Raw genomic sequence first — 14,038 nt, 5'->3', positions numbered from 1 at the left:
TTCAGTTACTAAATTTTGCCAGTTCTTTCCAATATTATCTGTTTTCTATGACTTTCCCTTCCATTATCTTAATTCAAACTCTTAAAAATCTCTTACATGAACCTTAGTTATAGTCCTCCAGGTAACCTGCTTACCTTCCAACTCATCTGCTTCTAATTTTGCTGCATATAACCACCAACTAGATTAATTTTCCTAAAGCAGCACTCCATTAAAAATGTCTTCAGTTGTTCTATGAAGCCCACTGAAAAAAGTCCAAATTCCTTAACCTTGCATTTAACATCATGAGCAATTGGTTTATTTAAAGTACTCTCAATGTCCTGCATACATGTCACAACTCACCTTTACTAGCTCCTTTTCATTCCTCTAAACACCTTGTTCTTTTTCACTTCAATACTTTTTTCTCACAGTTTCCTCCTGCAACTGAAATCCTACCCACACTTCGAAACTCTCCCTGGCCTGTAACAATTTTCAATAGACCACTAGAGCAATATTAACAGGCGATGCTTTTGATTATGGGTTTTGGATTTCTTTCTATTAGGACTTAACAAGTATCACTCATACTACTGTAGGTGTTAAATAAATACAATAGAATGAAGAACCAACAGACAATACTTCATACAAATATAATATCTGTTCTGTAAGAGTTGAAAGGACTTCAGAAGAGAAAGTAAAATGACCACAGAAATTGAGAACCTCTCTATAAGGCCAGACTAAAAAACTATGCTGGCTCAATCAGAAAAAAAGGAAAGGAATATATAAAAAACCTCAGTGAAATTTACAAAACCTTAATTTCATGTACTACTTCATTGAATCTCTAACAAATAAAGGGAATACGACTTTACAGACCTTGTATAAAGTAAAAGTAAAAATTATCCTGAAGAGTTGATATAGATTTTAAGTATAAAAGGTTTCCAAAAGGGTTCAGTTTCATTCATAAATGATAGGTACATGAACATTATTAAAGACTGCTTAACGATCTTTGAAATACAATTCTTATCTTCTAAGGGTAATATTAAAAGGACCACTGTCATTCTCTCCCACAAAATATCCTGTGATGTCCTGAGATACTGGAAAAAATACTAATCTGAAAAAAACAGTGTATTAACCAGATTGAATAGATATTAATTTATATAAATTTACCCATTATAAGAACCATATAGTGAATTCTGATAATTCATCATGATTTCCAAAAAAATTCATGTAAACAAGACCAGAAAATCTTTTCTACCTTAAACCTCCAGAATGAAAACATTGAATATAACTATAACCATGCAAGTCAACATGAATTTCCAAGACTAAGTCCTAAAAGATTACAGGCAAACAATCAGAACTGTTTTCTAAGTCTTCATTTAAATTCTAAATTGTGTCCCAGAGACAAATCCTCATGTTACGCGATGTTTAGAGTCCAAAGAGAAACTCGTTACACCTCTGATTCTGTACACAGATGCCAATAATAAAAACATAAGTGTAGTATTAGAAGGAAAAAATGCCTTTTTTCTATTACCCATAATGTACAATAGAGTATACTAAAGCAAGTGACAGCTTATCATAGCATTTTGGACATGTAATTCCTGTAAATTAGCCACCCCTTTAACTGACAGCAGAACTTTAAACTGAAAGCAGTTAAATAGTACTATTACAAAGTCACAGTCTCTCTAGTACTTACTAGTGTTGGAGAATTCTGATCTGGCCAAAAAGATTCTGGAACAGGCCAATGACCTATAGGAACCCCCGTTTTAGGATTTGGTCTGACATAAATGAGTTTGTGACAGCTATGCCAAGGCTGAGATCCAAAAGGCCTTGATATATCTGGCTGCCCATCTATAGCAAAGAAGTTAAGACAAAGAAAGCATATATCATTAAGGGAAAAAAACATGAAAGATTAAATTATATCCATTAGCATTTAACTTAATTAAAATGTCCCCTCATCCTTGGTCAATTCTGGATTTTCCCATTTTTCTTATATGGTAGAATACTATCATGACTGGTTAACATTTAGATTAGATTAAAATTCACTAAAGCACGGAGTCTGCAAATTCCCACTCTGAGTTCAACAGTTGATAGGTCCCATAGCACCCTTTGCTTGCCCAGTAAGGATATGTAAACCATACTTTATGGTAAATACTTGTCTAACAGATGATATGTTTTCCCCACCAGATGATGAGAGCAAATGCCCAATTTCTTTCTATCTTTCTTTCTTTTTTTGAGGAAGATCAGCTCTGAGCTAACTGCTGCCAATCCTCCTCTTTTTGCTGAGGAAGACTGGCCCTGAGCTAACATCCATGCCCATCTTCCTCTACTTTATATCTGGGACGCCTACCACAGTAGCTTAGTAAATACGAGGTAAGTATTGCTAAATGAATATTTCTTTAAAATCATTTTAACTAAAGCCTAATGATTAAAAAAAGCTTAACATGCAAATCCAGATCCAAAGCATCTGCTTTTAATACAAAAGTATTCTAGCAAAACAGCAACTCTCTTCAACAGTTCAGTAAACATGTACTTAGTGCCTAACTCTAAGCCAAGTACAAAAATAATTTAAAAATACATTCCATGTCTAACATTCAATTACAATAAAAAGTTTGTTTTTTTAAACCAGACACAGTGATACAATTTATATAATCTTACCATCTTCTGCTCCTTCCCTGTAATCCCCTCTGAGAGTACCCATTTTTTTTGTCTCTATGACCTTTCTCTCCTCCCAATTGCCCACTCTAGTGGAACACCTCTGCCAAGTGTCATTATGACTTTCTAATTGTTGTTATAAGCTACATTGTACAATGCAGAAGGTCCCAGATACAAGCTGTCCATTGGTTCTAGTTTAACTCCTTATACCATATGGCTAATATAAATAGCCCCTGATCACAGAACTTAGAATAAAGCCACATGGAGCTTAGCTAGAGTTAAAAGAATCAAGCTTAATGGCAAAGACTGGTTCCTCATTTTTGGAACCACACAAACTATTTTGCGCTGACCAGTTTGATCCTTAGAAAAAATATAGTTATTTGAATTAAATAAACACCTAGGGTTGAACACCCTTGTGAATTAAGGGACATAGGAGAAGCACATATACTAGAGACAGGCAATGTTAAAACACTAGAAAGGAAATATGAGGTTGCTAATCTGTAAATGCTTAAAACGGTTTTTGGCTCTTACAAAATTTCAGGCTATGAACAATCAATATAAAAAAATGACGCTACTGAACCACTATCAGTTTACCTGGACTTTCCTATTTAATCTTCCCTCTTTACCAAGAGCCGTTTTGTCATCTTAACTGTTTGGCCTTGTCAATCTTAAGGCCAAATTAGAGTAATTTTTCATTTCTAGCTGAATAATTGATAAAGCAAGTTTAGCATGTCTATAAGAAAAGTGCAATAATACCTTCTACAGGGGAAGGATCTGGTCCTGCTTTTTCAAAGTTTATCACTACCCCACTTTGCACTTTCTGCACCAAGGACTCCAGACACTGATTCAGCATTCTTGGAGAACATACAGAATATGAGCGGCCTGAGATAAAAGGAATAGTGAACTAGTTAGTTGCAGAAATTCCTACCTTTAGCAAGAAAGAACCATAATGGGGTTTCTGACAGTACTGATTAACAAAGTTCAATGGTAAATTTTGACTTATTTCATTATCTTACGGAAGAATGAACAAATACAGTTATTTTCAATCAACCAACAATTTCATTTGTGAGAGTTTTTTTCTAATTATAGGTATACAGAAAATAGTAATCTTGGTCTGAACAAACCACAGTGAAAAAGATCCACATTATATTTATTGTATTATATATATATTACAGGTGATTTAAAGTATATATATTATATATTAATAGATTCTCAATCATTTAATTATTTAATTGCTGGCAGTTATTGCATATTTTAAATATTTGCACTTTAATATACAGATAGTAGCATGTGCTTTTCTGAATTTCATTTAGCTTATATACTTGGGAATTACCTATCTTAAATGAATTTCCCTTTTGTATATTTTGTATATTTTAACCTATAGGATTTTTAGTTCAGAAGTATTAAAATGTGATTTTAGTGATTAAGTGATTACGTGAAAAGATCTCAGAGATTTTCAATAAATATATCTGGACTTGTTTTGTCCCATACTATAGTCAATGGCCACATATGGCTATTGAGAACTTGAAATATGGCTAGTCCAAATTGAGATGTACAGTAAATATAAAATATAAACCTGATTGTGTAGACTTAATATGAAAAAAATATAAAATCTCAATTTTTAAATATTAAGTTCATGTTGAAATATTTCGCATATATTGATTTAAATAAAAGGTATTATTGAAATTAATTTCACCATTTCTTTTTAATGTGACTACCATAAAATTTATAATCACATATGTAACTTGCATCATATTTCTATTATGTGTGCTGATCTAGACCAATGCTGAAAACCTTGACAACTAAAATTCAATCTTTAATCCAACACCTTACAAAGTTATTTGCAATAAGCTCAATACGGAAAAGTCCTACTCTTTTATAAATTTAACCAATGATTTCTGCACATGGCTATAATCATATGTGACATATCACATTACTCATATTGATTTATACTTAACATGATTTGCTAAAGGTTACTTGGAAAAGAGAACATTAGGCAGTAGTGTGATTCGAATCCTCAGTCAGCTTTATTTAGAAAAATAAGTATCCTATACATAACAAACAACTTACCTGCATTACCTGTATATGATAACGTTAGTCATAATCAGAAAAACACTGATCAATTACTGAGTGTCTATATGTCTGGCACTATTCTAATCACTTTACCATATTAATTTATTTAATCCTAGCAACAACCATATGGATTTTCTTCATTTTACAAATGAGAAAACTAAAGCATGTAGAGGTTGTTTAGTTTATCCAAGTTAATAAAGTAGTACAGCCAAGATTCAAACCCTTACAGGGTATTAGAAACTTTAATCTGGGTATGCTTTGTTCCTTGGAAATCATGATGTTAATTTGAAATCAATATTTAAAACAGAATGTCTATATGGAGTCAAAGTTATGTGAAAGAATTGGTAAATTAAAAATATTTTTTCCAGGGCCAGCCTTATGGCCGAGTGGTTAAGTTTGTGTGCTCCGCTTCAGCAGCCCAGAATTTCACTGGTTTGGATCCTGGGTGCGGACCTGGCACTACTCATCAGGCCAGGCTGAAGCGGCATCCCACAAAGCACAACCAGAAGGACCTACAGCTGGAATATATAACTATGTACTGGGAGGGGGACTTTGGAGATAAGAAGAAAAGGAAAAAAAGAAAAAGACTGGCAATAGATGTTAGCTCAGGTGCTAATCTTAAAAAAAAACTTCCAAGATAAACACATACATAAAACAATACATAAAAAGGCTGACCATCTTAACATACAAAGTATTTCGAAGACTATACAAAGGTTGAATATCTTACTTCATAAGACTTTAGCATATTCCCAAAATGTTAAGTGTAAAATTACAGCAATTCTCTGTACTCTCCTAACCTGTGTCACCATGAATTAATTGATCAGGAAAAGATAAGTAAATGAGTTACGTTCTTAGCATGAAATAAAATAACTAACAAAAATATTTTATGAAAATTAGAGAAAAAGTGAATAAACCTGAATCACTTGGAAAATAAAATCTATTAATTCTTTTGGAAATTAAAGAGGAAATAGCAAATATTGCTATCTTTACAAAATGAGCCTGTATCCTATGTGATGTTTCTCTTCTTCTCTGTGTCAAAACTCAGCCCTTGGAATGTATGATACTTTGTATTGAAGCACAAAGTTTCTAGGATCACTAATTATGTTTGTGAGAAAGGCACACACCTTCAAGTCAAGAAGCTGTCTCACTCATGGTTATGTAGAGTCCACAAAAAAAAATCAAACTAAATATACTGAGTCTGAAGGCAGTAAAGTTAAAAAGAAAACTCCCACAGAAGTCTACTAGATTAGCATTTTAGTAAAACAAAAGAGACAAAAAGAACATTTCTAAATTGAACAACAACCCTTACAGAGGCTAAGAAAGTGAAATTTATTTAATCTGGAAAAGTCTCCTAATTTTTATAAAATGCTTTTTATCCTCAATACTCCCACCAAAAAACACGTCTGCTGGGCATTTTTTGATCTGATATCATGCCTGCACCTCCCCTAAACCTGCTTTTCCCCAGTGTACTCATCTAGGTCCGTGGATAGCCATTCACCCTCCAGTCATCAGCTAACTGAATCATCTAGGAATCATCCTTGATTCTTTCTTCCCTCATTGTCCTCATCCTTTGTTCTCCTTTGCATCAGACCACCTCTTACCACCTCTAAACCTAACACTTTAGACCAAAGTACTATTATCTCCTACTAGTCTACCTGCTTCCATTCTTACTACGTTACTGTATATTCTCATCTAGCAGCTGAAGTTACCTTTCAGAAATAGAAACCAGATGTCACCTCCCATAAAAAAGTCCTCCAGGGGCTGGCCCTGTGGCCGAGTGGTTAAGTTCATGAGCTCTGCTTCGGGGGCCCAGGGTTTCGCCAGTTCAAATCCTGGGTGCGGACATGGTACCACTCATCAAGCCATGCCGTGGCGGCATCCCACATGCCACAACTAGAAGGATCCACAACTAAAAAAAATACACAACTATATACCAGGGGGCTTTGGGAGAAAAAGGAAAAATAAAATCTTTAAAAAAAACAAAAGTCCTCCAATGGCTTCTCATCACACTTGGAAAATGAAAAATATTTATTATGGCCTAAAAGGCTATTGCCTACCTTTCTAAACTCACCTGTTAACTTTCTACTCCTCCCTATGTAAGCTCCAGCCACAGCAGCCTTCCTGCTGCTCCCAAAAATATAGAGCATGTTACTTCCCTTAATATTTCCTCTGCCTAAATCTTCATATGGTTTACTTCATTATTCAGATCTCTGCTCAAACCTTAACTAGACTTATTCTGGTGATCCTTTCGTAATATATACAAATATTGGATAATTATGTTGTACACCTGAAACCAATACAATGTTGTATGTCAACTATACCTTAATTAAAAAATGGAAAAAAAAGAGGGTCGATGAACATGCTGTAACAATAATTTTAGAGGGATTAATATTTTTAAGATACAACCAGGGCTGATTCAACCCCTATTCAAACAAGTGGCTTAAACTTCAAGGTTAGAGATATGCAAATGCAATTTATAAAAGAATAATGGTTGTTTTATTTACTTCTTTAGACAACGAGTATCTCCAAGGATAAACAACATTTTAAACTGATTCAAACTGGGGTAAGTGTATCCTTTAGGTTAACAAAACAAAAGTCACCTGCTCAGAAGACTTCTCAAGAATATTCATTCTCTACCTCAAGTTACTCTCTACACCTTTACCCTAGTTTTTTCTTCCTAGTAAGTAGCACTCCCTAAAATATTATGTATTCATTTTAACTGACTTTTGTCACAGTCCAAAAATGTAAGCTTTCTGTCTATTGTTCCTGCTATAGTCTCAGCATCAAGAACAGTTATCTGGCATAGAGTGGGTATTCATTAATTACCTGACAATAAAAGAAAAATGCTTACAATGACAATTCTGCAATTTTTTAAAAAACATACACAAAAAATAACAAAATATTAATCAATTATTTTGGCAACACAGGCAAATTTCTTTCCAATTCTTACCTAGTGAACATGCATTATTCTATAATGAGGAAAATAAATGTACACACACTACTCTTATCAAGTTAAAAAAGTGCAAGGGAATTTATTAGCAGGAATTACATATTTGGATAGTGCAATACCAGTGGATATTAGCTTTTCTGTTCTTTCTACTTTTCTAGTGTTTTATCCTCAGAACTTTCTTTAGTGAATTCTTTTAAAATTAAAAAAAAAAACATTGTTCAGAGATATGAAAAGATGAGTGGCATTTGAGCAGCTTCCCATTACTGCTAGCAAGAGCACGAACAGAGACAAATAAACCACTACATCAGGGGAGATTCGGGATGTATATTTGCGGAAAGCTTCCTAATTTCTTGACCAACTAAGGTTTGTGGGTCATTGGAAGATATTACCAAGGGAGACTTCAGAAACTTCTCCTCTGGAGATGTTCCTTTCAAAGAATAAACAAAATAACTTTAGTACATTACTGCCCAAAGGCAAGGATATTAACTACTACATGATGTCTCAGGTTCTTTTTAGACCCTCTGTGATTATACTACTCACTTCATTTCACACTCGGAATATTTTTGATCCTAGAAGACAAAAGTTATAGTACATACAGTCCTATAACTTTATCATAACTCTAAGTTCGAAGTAAGTAAAGTATAGAAGGAATTTCCAATGGGAGAACGTTTAAATTATAGCCTCAGAGCCCTTCATCAATTTGTTAAATAAAAATCCTAGAGTTAAGGAAAAAAACCCCAAAAAATCAGGATTTTTGCAAGTGGGCCAGTTCAAGGCTGAACACTAAAATTCCCTGAATACAAATGTGCTTCTACCTATAGAAACAATTATGACTATCACTGAAAAATATATCCATGCAGAGGGAATTGTTAGCAGTGAGTTTTCAAATTTAGATAAGTTTTCCCTTAAAAAAATATATTCCTATACCTTTTTCCTATTATAAATCAAATTGTGAAGGTATTACAAGAGTTAACCAAAAAGTACTTCTATAAAATAGAAACATTTAATAGTGTGACTAACCACTTCCTAAGTTATCCCCTTCACATACTTGTGTAGGATACCCTTTTCGTTTGTGAATTTTGCAGATTTCTAAAACCCACAGAATTTTAGAATAAAGGCACCTAAAATATTAATTAGATTTTATGTTTTCCTTTAACTTATGTAGCTGGCTATGATGGAATCTCAATAAAGCACCGACTATGTTTGGAGACTATGTCACAGACCCCTGACATAGGTGAAAAAGTGATATGTAAGACTTGGACATTTTAGTATCAAATTCCTGAGGTGAGAACTAAAATGTTTCATGAAAGCAAGAATACCGTGTCTGTCATATTCACTACTGACATCCTGAAGCATGGAACAGTGCTTGGTACACAGTAGGCACTCAACACATTTGCATATGAATTTAACCTACCTATTAACCAATTCCACATTATAGAAGTGCTGAGTCTATTACACATTTTGTTTCAAGAGTGTCATTCACTTAGCATGGCTAGACTAGCTGGACTAGCTGGCTAAGACTGCACTACCTGTTTCCTCTCACCTCTAATTTAGATTCCTCTTTGCCTCTGGGGAAAACTGCACTTAACCAGACATTAATCATTACATGGATAATGAGATGATTCGCAAAACATTTTTCACAGAAAATAATTCTACAGCATTTGTAAATCATTGGCAGTCTTTGTGGATAAAAAAAACTTAACTCCAAATACCAGCATTTTCTATATGGGTAGAAAAAAATTACCATTCATTATCAGATCCAATGGTATTCATATCCTATTTAAATCAGATCATAGATCTTCATCAATGTAGTTTTAAAACCATATGTCTACTAATTCCTAGTATTAACTTGTTAAACAAAAATAAACAGGAAGATTTTGAAATGTACATTTTAAAACATCAGAAAACTCTACTTTAAGTCACTGAATTACTGCCAGCAAAAAACTTACCGCCTGTCACTTCACACATTGGTGTGATTGCAGAGTCATCTAAAGGCACACCTGTCAATTGTTCTGATTCTACTGACATGGTGCCAGGCAACCGCAACACTAATGCAAAGAGTCTCTGATCCCAGCGAAAAGGTTCCTTGGTCAATTCACTTCCAGGCAAAGGAGAATTAAGAGGTAAATGGAGCTGAAAGTAAGGGGAGGAAAAAAACAATAAGATTTCCACATGCTATTTTTCCCAAAAGGACACATTAATCATGAGTCTCCTATGACTTAAAAAATAAGCTCAAAAACAAAAGCTTATACAGATATAACTAAAATAGCACATGAGATATTGTTACTTGAGTTTTCTTAACCTTTACTCTGAAGACCTCAATTGATAAAAATCTATTACTGTAATGCTTTTCAGATTTCAATTCAAGTAACCATCAGGTGCTAAACTGCTTCCAAATAAATTTCATTTAATCATTAAAACAACCCTATGATAGATACCTTATTATTCCCATTTTCTAGATTTAAAAGAATGGGTCTCAGAGAATAAATGATTTAGCCTCCTGGATCCAAGTCAGTCCTTCTATTATACCACAGCAGCCTCAAATACCTCCACAGTTAATAATTTCAAAAATGCTTCATTTTATACAAAACATACATTCCCAAAGTGTTTGCATAAAAGTAATTTTGTCATTCTAATTACACATTAAATATATCAAAGGTAATGATTCTTACCACATATGAGTAAAGGTAGAGGGTTTGGGAGTTTTTTCAAGTGTTTCTTAATAGATGTCTCTCCCCATCCCCATCAAAGCTGCTAAATCAGAAACTGAGATTTTTAAGAATCTTAAAAAGCTTTAAAGTGATGTTTCTAAGGGGCACCTCTGTACCAACAGAGTAACAGAGTACTAACAGAGTCCACACATCAAGCTCAGCATAACTAAATGGGGACGACCAGACAGTATGCATCTTATGATGTGATGTAACAGAAGTACACAACATTGAAAGGAAAGAAAAAGAGAAAGAGAAGGAAAGACTGAATATGAATCTAATCAAGCCTTTAGTTCTAACTACCATTTTACAGGGCCTACTGGGGATACAGGATCAAGTTAAACACCACCACAAGGGAGCAATCAGTCAAATTCAGAATGTGGGACATTCCACAGGACAGATGACCTAGTTTCTCCAATAAATCAATGGCATGAAAAAGCAAAGCGTGGGGAGGGTTGCTGGAACTGTTATAGAATAAGAGACAAAACAATCAAAAGCAAAGATTTTTGAGACAATGGGAAAAAATTTGACATATATCTTCCTGGAATTATTAATATTTTAAGTGTAATAATGACATGGTACTCAGAAACACAAAAATCGTATCACTTATAAAATTTTAAAAACTAAAAATAAAGCCCAGGATCAGCATACTCAGGGACTTATTTATATAAATATTGGAGTTTTCTTTAAAATATAAAACACACTTTAAAATTATCACTTCCAAATTAATTGCTAGAGTTTATACTACTTTAGTCATAAAGCAAGACATGATTGTATTGCTTACAGTCTTTCTATTTCTCACCTCAAAGATTTCCGAGCTTGATAAATCTAGGGATTGAAGTCATTCTATACTGACTTAAGACTCAAGCTTCTTCATTGACTTATACCAAACCATTAAAAAAAAAAATCAGACTCTATTCTAAGAGTTCGTACTGAAGCTCTTCTAAACTGGCACCTCTCTCCAAAAGATTCATGCCAAGAGAATGTGCTGCAAGACTTTATCAAGATCAGCCAAGGTTTTATGGCCACAGCCAGGAGTCCTGAGCTCTTCCTCTGGCACTAATCCTACTTAAGGCAGAAGTCAGAGTTGCAATAAGGAAGGAATGCTGAAGAAATCTGGGCCAGGATGTTCTCTGAGGAAGGTTTTCTAACTGCAAAGGCTCTGTGACACTGCAAAACCGCTCAGGAACTCCAAGCCCTTGCTGCTATTACCACACCCTGTCAGAAAATAAGAAAACACTGTTTCCATCATCTCCTGTTACTCCAAACCAACCACTTTGTACTTGGGAAGCACAACTACCAAGTGCTTGGTCATTTTCTCTCCAAGATCATAGAACCATCAAAGCATCAGTGACACTGGCAGAAGAGGGTTTCAACTGTTAATGCAGTTGCTCTGGGAAGTAATGGATACGTGGAACTGTCTCAAGAATCTAGTAGATGACAGTACTGCACAGACCCCAATAATATATATATAATAATATATAAGTGGTGGACAGGACAATAATAGACCCCAAACTATGTACATATACACACATACACACACAACTAATCAGATAATAATCACATACACACACACACCACAAAACTAATGAGATAATAATCACATACACACACAAAACTAGTCAGATAATGATGAGCATCTACAAGGGAGACAATACATAATGAAATAATTGGCCTTCGGCTGTAAACTGCTAGATTTAGAATGTATTTCAAGTAAAACAAACAAAAAAACCAAGAAGGGTCACAAGCATATTTTACACATAGCTATATCAGTTTTATAAACTTGTCAAATTTTTATTCACTTTTCTATTTCTGATTATTTCCACTTTCCCATATCACTACCACCCACTCTCATCACCAAAGAGGAGGGGGAAAATCCCCTATAGCTGAAATGTACTAGTAAAATAGGAAGGAGCAAGGCAGGCAAAAGGCAAAAAGTCTGAAGGAAAAAGATCCTTAAGAGAATTGAATTACTCTGAAGTCTACAACCGAAATTCTAGCAACATCTTAAAATCACAAAGTGAGGTCTTTCTGAATATATGGACTTTGAGAATCAAGGCAAAGTGCACAGAAATCAAGAAAAATATAAAATTAACCATTAAAATGTGCAATAAATATGAACAGATAATTCCCAAAAGTAAAAAACAGGTTAAAAAAAAAAAACCCAGGAAATCCATAAGGCCTACAAGTATGTGGAAAGATGCTCAAATATACTAATAATCAAACAATACAAATTAAAATATCAGTGAAATACCATTTCACACCCATCACATTAGCAACATTTAAAAGTTTGACAATATCAAGTGATGACAACTATATAAAGCAATGGGAACCCTCCATCATTCCTACATACAACCATTGTGGAGAACAATTTGATAATATCTGTTGAGCCGAAGAAGAGTATACCCTAGGACCAGCAACACCACCTCTAGTTATACATCTTAGAGAAACTCTCACATAGTTTCACAAGAAATCACATAAAAAGAATACTGTCTACAACATTATTTAAAACAGAGGAAAATTGGAAACCACCTAGAAGTCCAATAAGGGAATCAATAAATAAACTGATCTGCTCATAAACCAGAGTTGAAATTAATAAACTAGATCTCTAAGATCCAACATGGATAGATCTCAAAGCAATATTTTTTGGATAGCATAACATACATACATTCGTGCATGCATACACTGATGAATTTTCACAAATTGAATGCCCTTGTGTAACTAACACTTATATCAAGAAACAGAATCTTTTAAATTTATGTCCCCTCCAGCCACTACCTCCTCTCTAATTGCTTAGTTTTGCCTGATTTTGAACTTGATATAAGTGGAATTATAGAGTATGGTCTCTCTGGTCTATGGTTTGTTTCATTCAATATTATGGGGGTGAGATTCATCCATACTGTTGCATATTTAAGTGTAGATCCTTAATTCCCATTGCCATATAGCATGTGTGTGTGAGAGAGTGAGAGAATATACTATAATTTATTTATCCAATTTTTTCTTGACAGGCATTTGGGTTGTTTCTAGTTTGGGCATATAATGAATATGCACAACTATAAAATTATAGTACATGTCTTTACGGGAAACATATTTATGCATTGCTGTTGGGTTCACACCTACTAGCAGAATTGTTGGGTTATAAAGTATGAATATATTTACTTTTATCGGGTACTGCCAGTTTTCCCAAGTGGTTGGACCAATTTATACTCCAACCAGCAGTGCATGAGAATACCAGCTGCTCCATATCTCCTTCAGCAACACTTAGTATTGGCTGTCTTTTTCATTTTAGCCATTTTGTTGTGTGTGTAGTGGTGTCTCGGTGGGGTTTTAATTTCCCTGACATCTACGGAAGCTGAATACCTTTCACACATTTCTTGGCCATTTTTGCTGTGCTCTTTTGTGAAGTGCCTGTTAGTCTTCTGCTTGCTTTTTAAAAAATTGAGTTCCTAGTCTTTTTCTTATTGATCTGAAGGATTATTAATATATTCCAGATGAGTCCTTTATTGGATGTAGGTATTACGAATATCTTCTCCCACTTTGTGATCTCTTTCACTGTTTTAGTGGTATATTTTAATAAATAGAATTTGTTATCTTAATATATTTTTTCCTTTCATGGTTAGTACTTTTTGTGTCCTCAAAGATCATGAAAATGTTCTACGCTTTCTTCTAAAAGATTTATTAT

The 14,038-nt window shown here is 34.1% G+C and overlaps 1 protein-coding gene across 2 annotated transcripts in view; it reads right to left on the bottom strand.

The window, feature by feature from the left end:
• The window catches only part of INTS6 (integrator complex subunit 6), an 83,457-nt gene that overhangs the window by 18,195 nt on the left and 51,224 nt on the right, over nt 1-14,038 (bottom strand). For both annotated transcript variants that reach the window (XM_044777215.2, XM_014851404.3), the window contains 3 exons: nt 9,598-9,781; nt 3,382-3,507; nt 1,667-1,821 (listed from right to left, as the gene is read on the bottom strand). In XM_044777215.2, coding sequence (XP_044633150.1) covers nt 1,667-1,821; nt 3,382-3,507; nt 9,598-9,781 — 465 coding nt within the window. The remainder of the gene's footprint in view (nt 1-1,666; nt 1,822-3,381; nt 3,508-9,597; nt 9,782-14,038) is intronic.

This window comes from Equus asinus, chromosome 11, assembly GCF_041296235.1.
Source record: "Equus asinus isolate D_3611 breed Donkey chromosome 11, EquAss-T2T_v2, whole genome shotgun sequence".
Classification (NCBI taxonomy): Eukaryota; Metazoa; Chordata; class Mammalia; order Perissodactyla; family Equidae; genus Equus; species Equus asinus.
The sequence above is the reverse complement of the archived record's forward strand: the minus strand, read 5'-3'. Positions and strand labels throughout refer to the sequence as shown.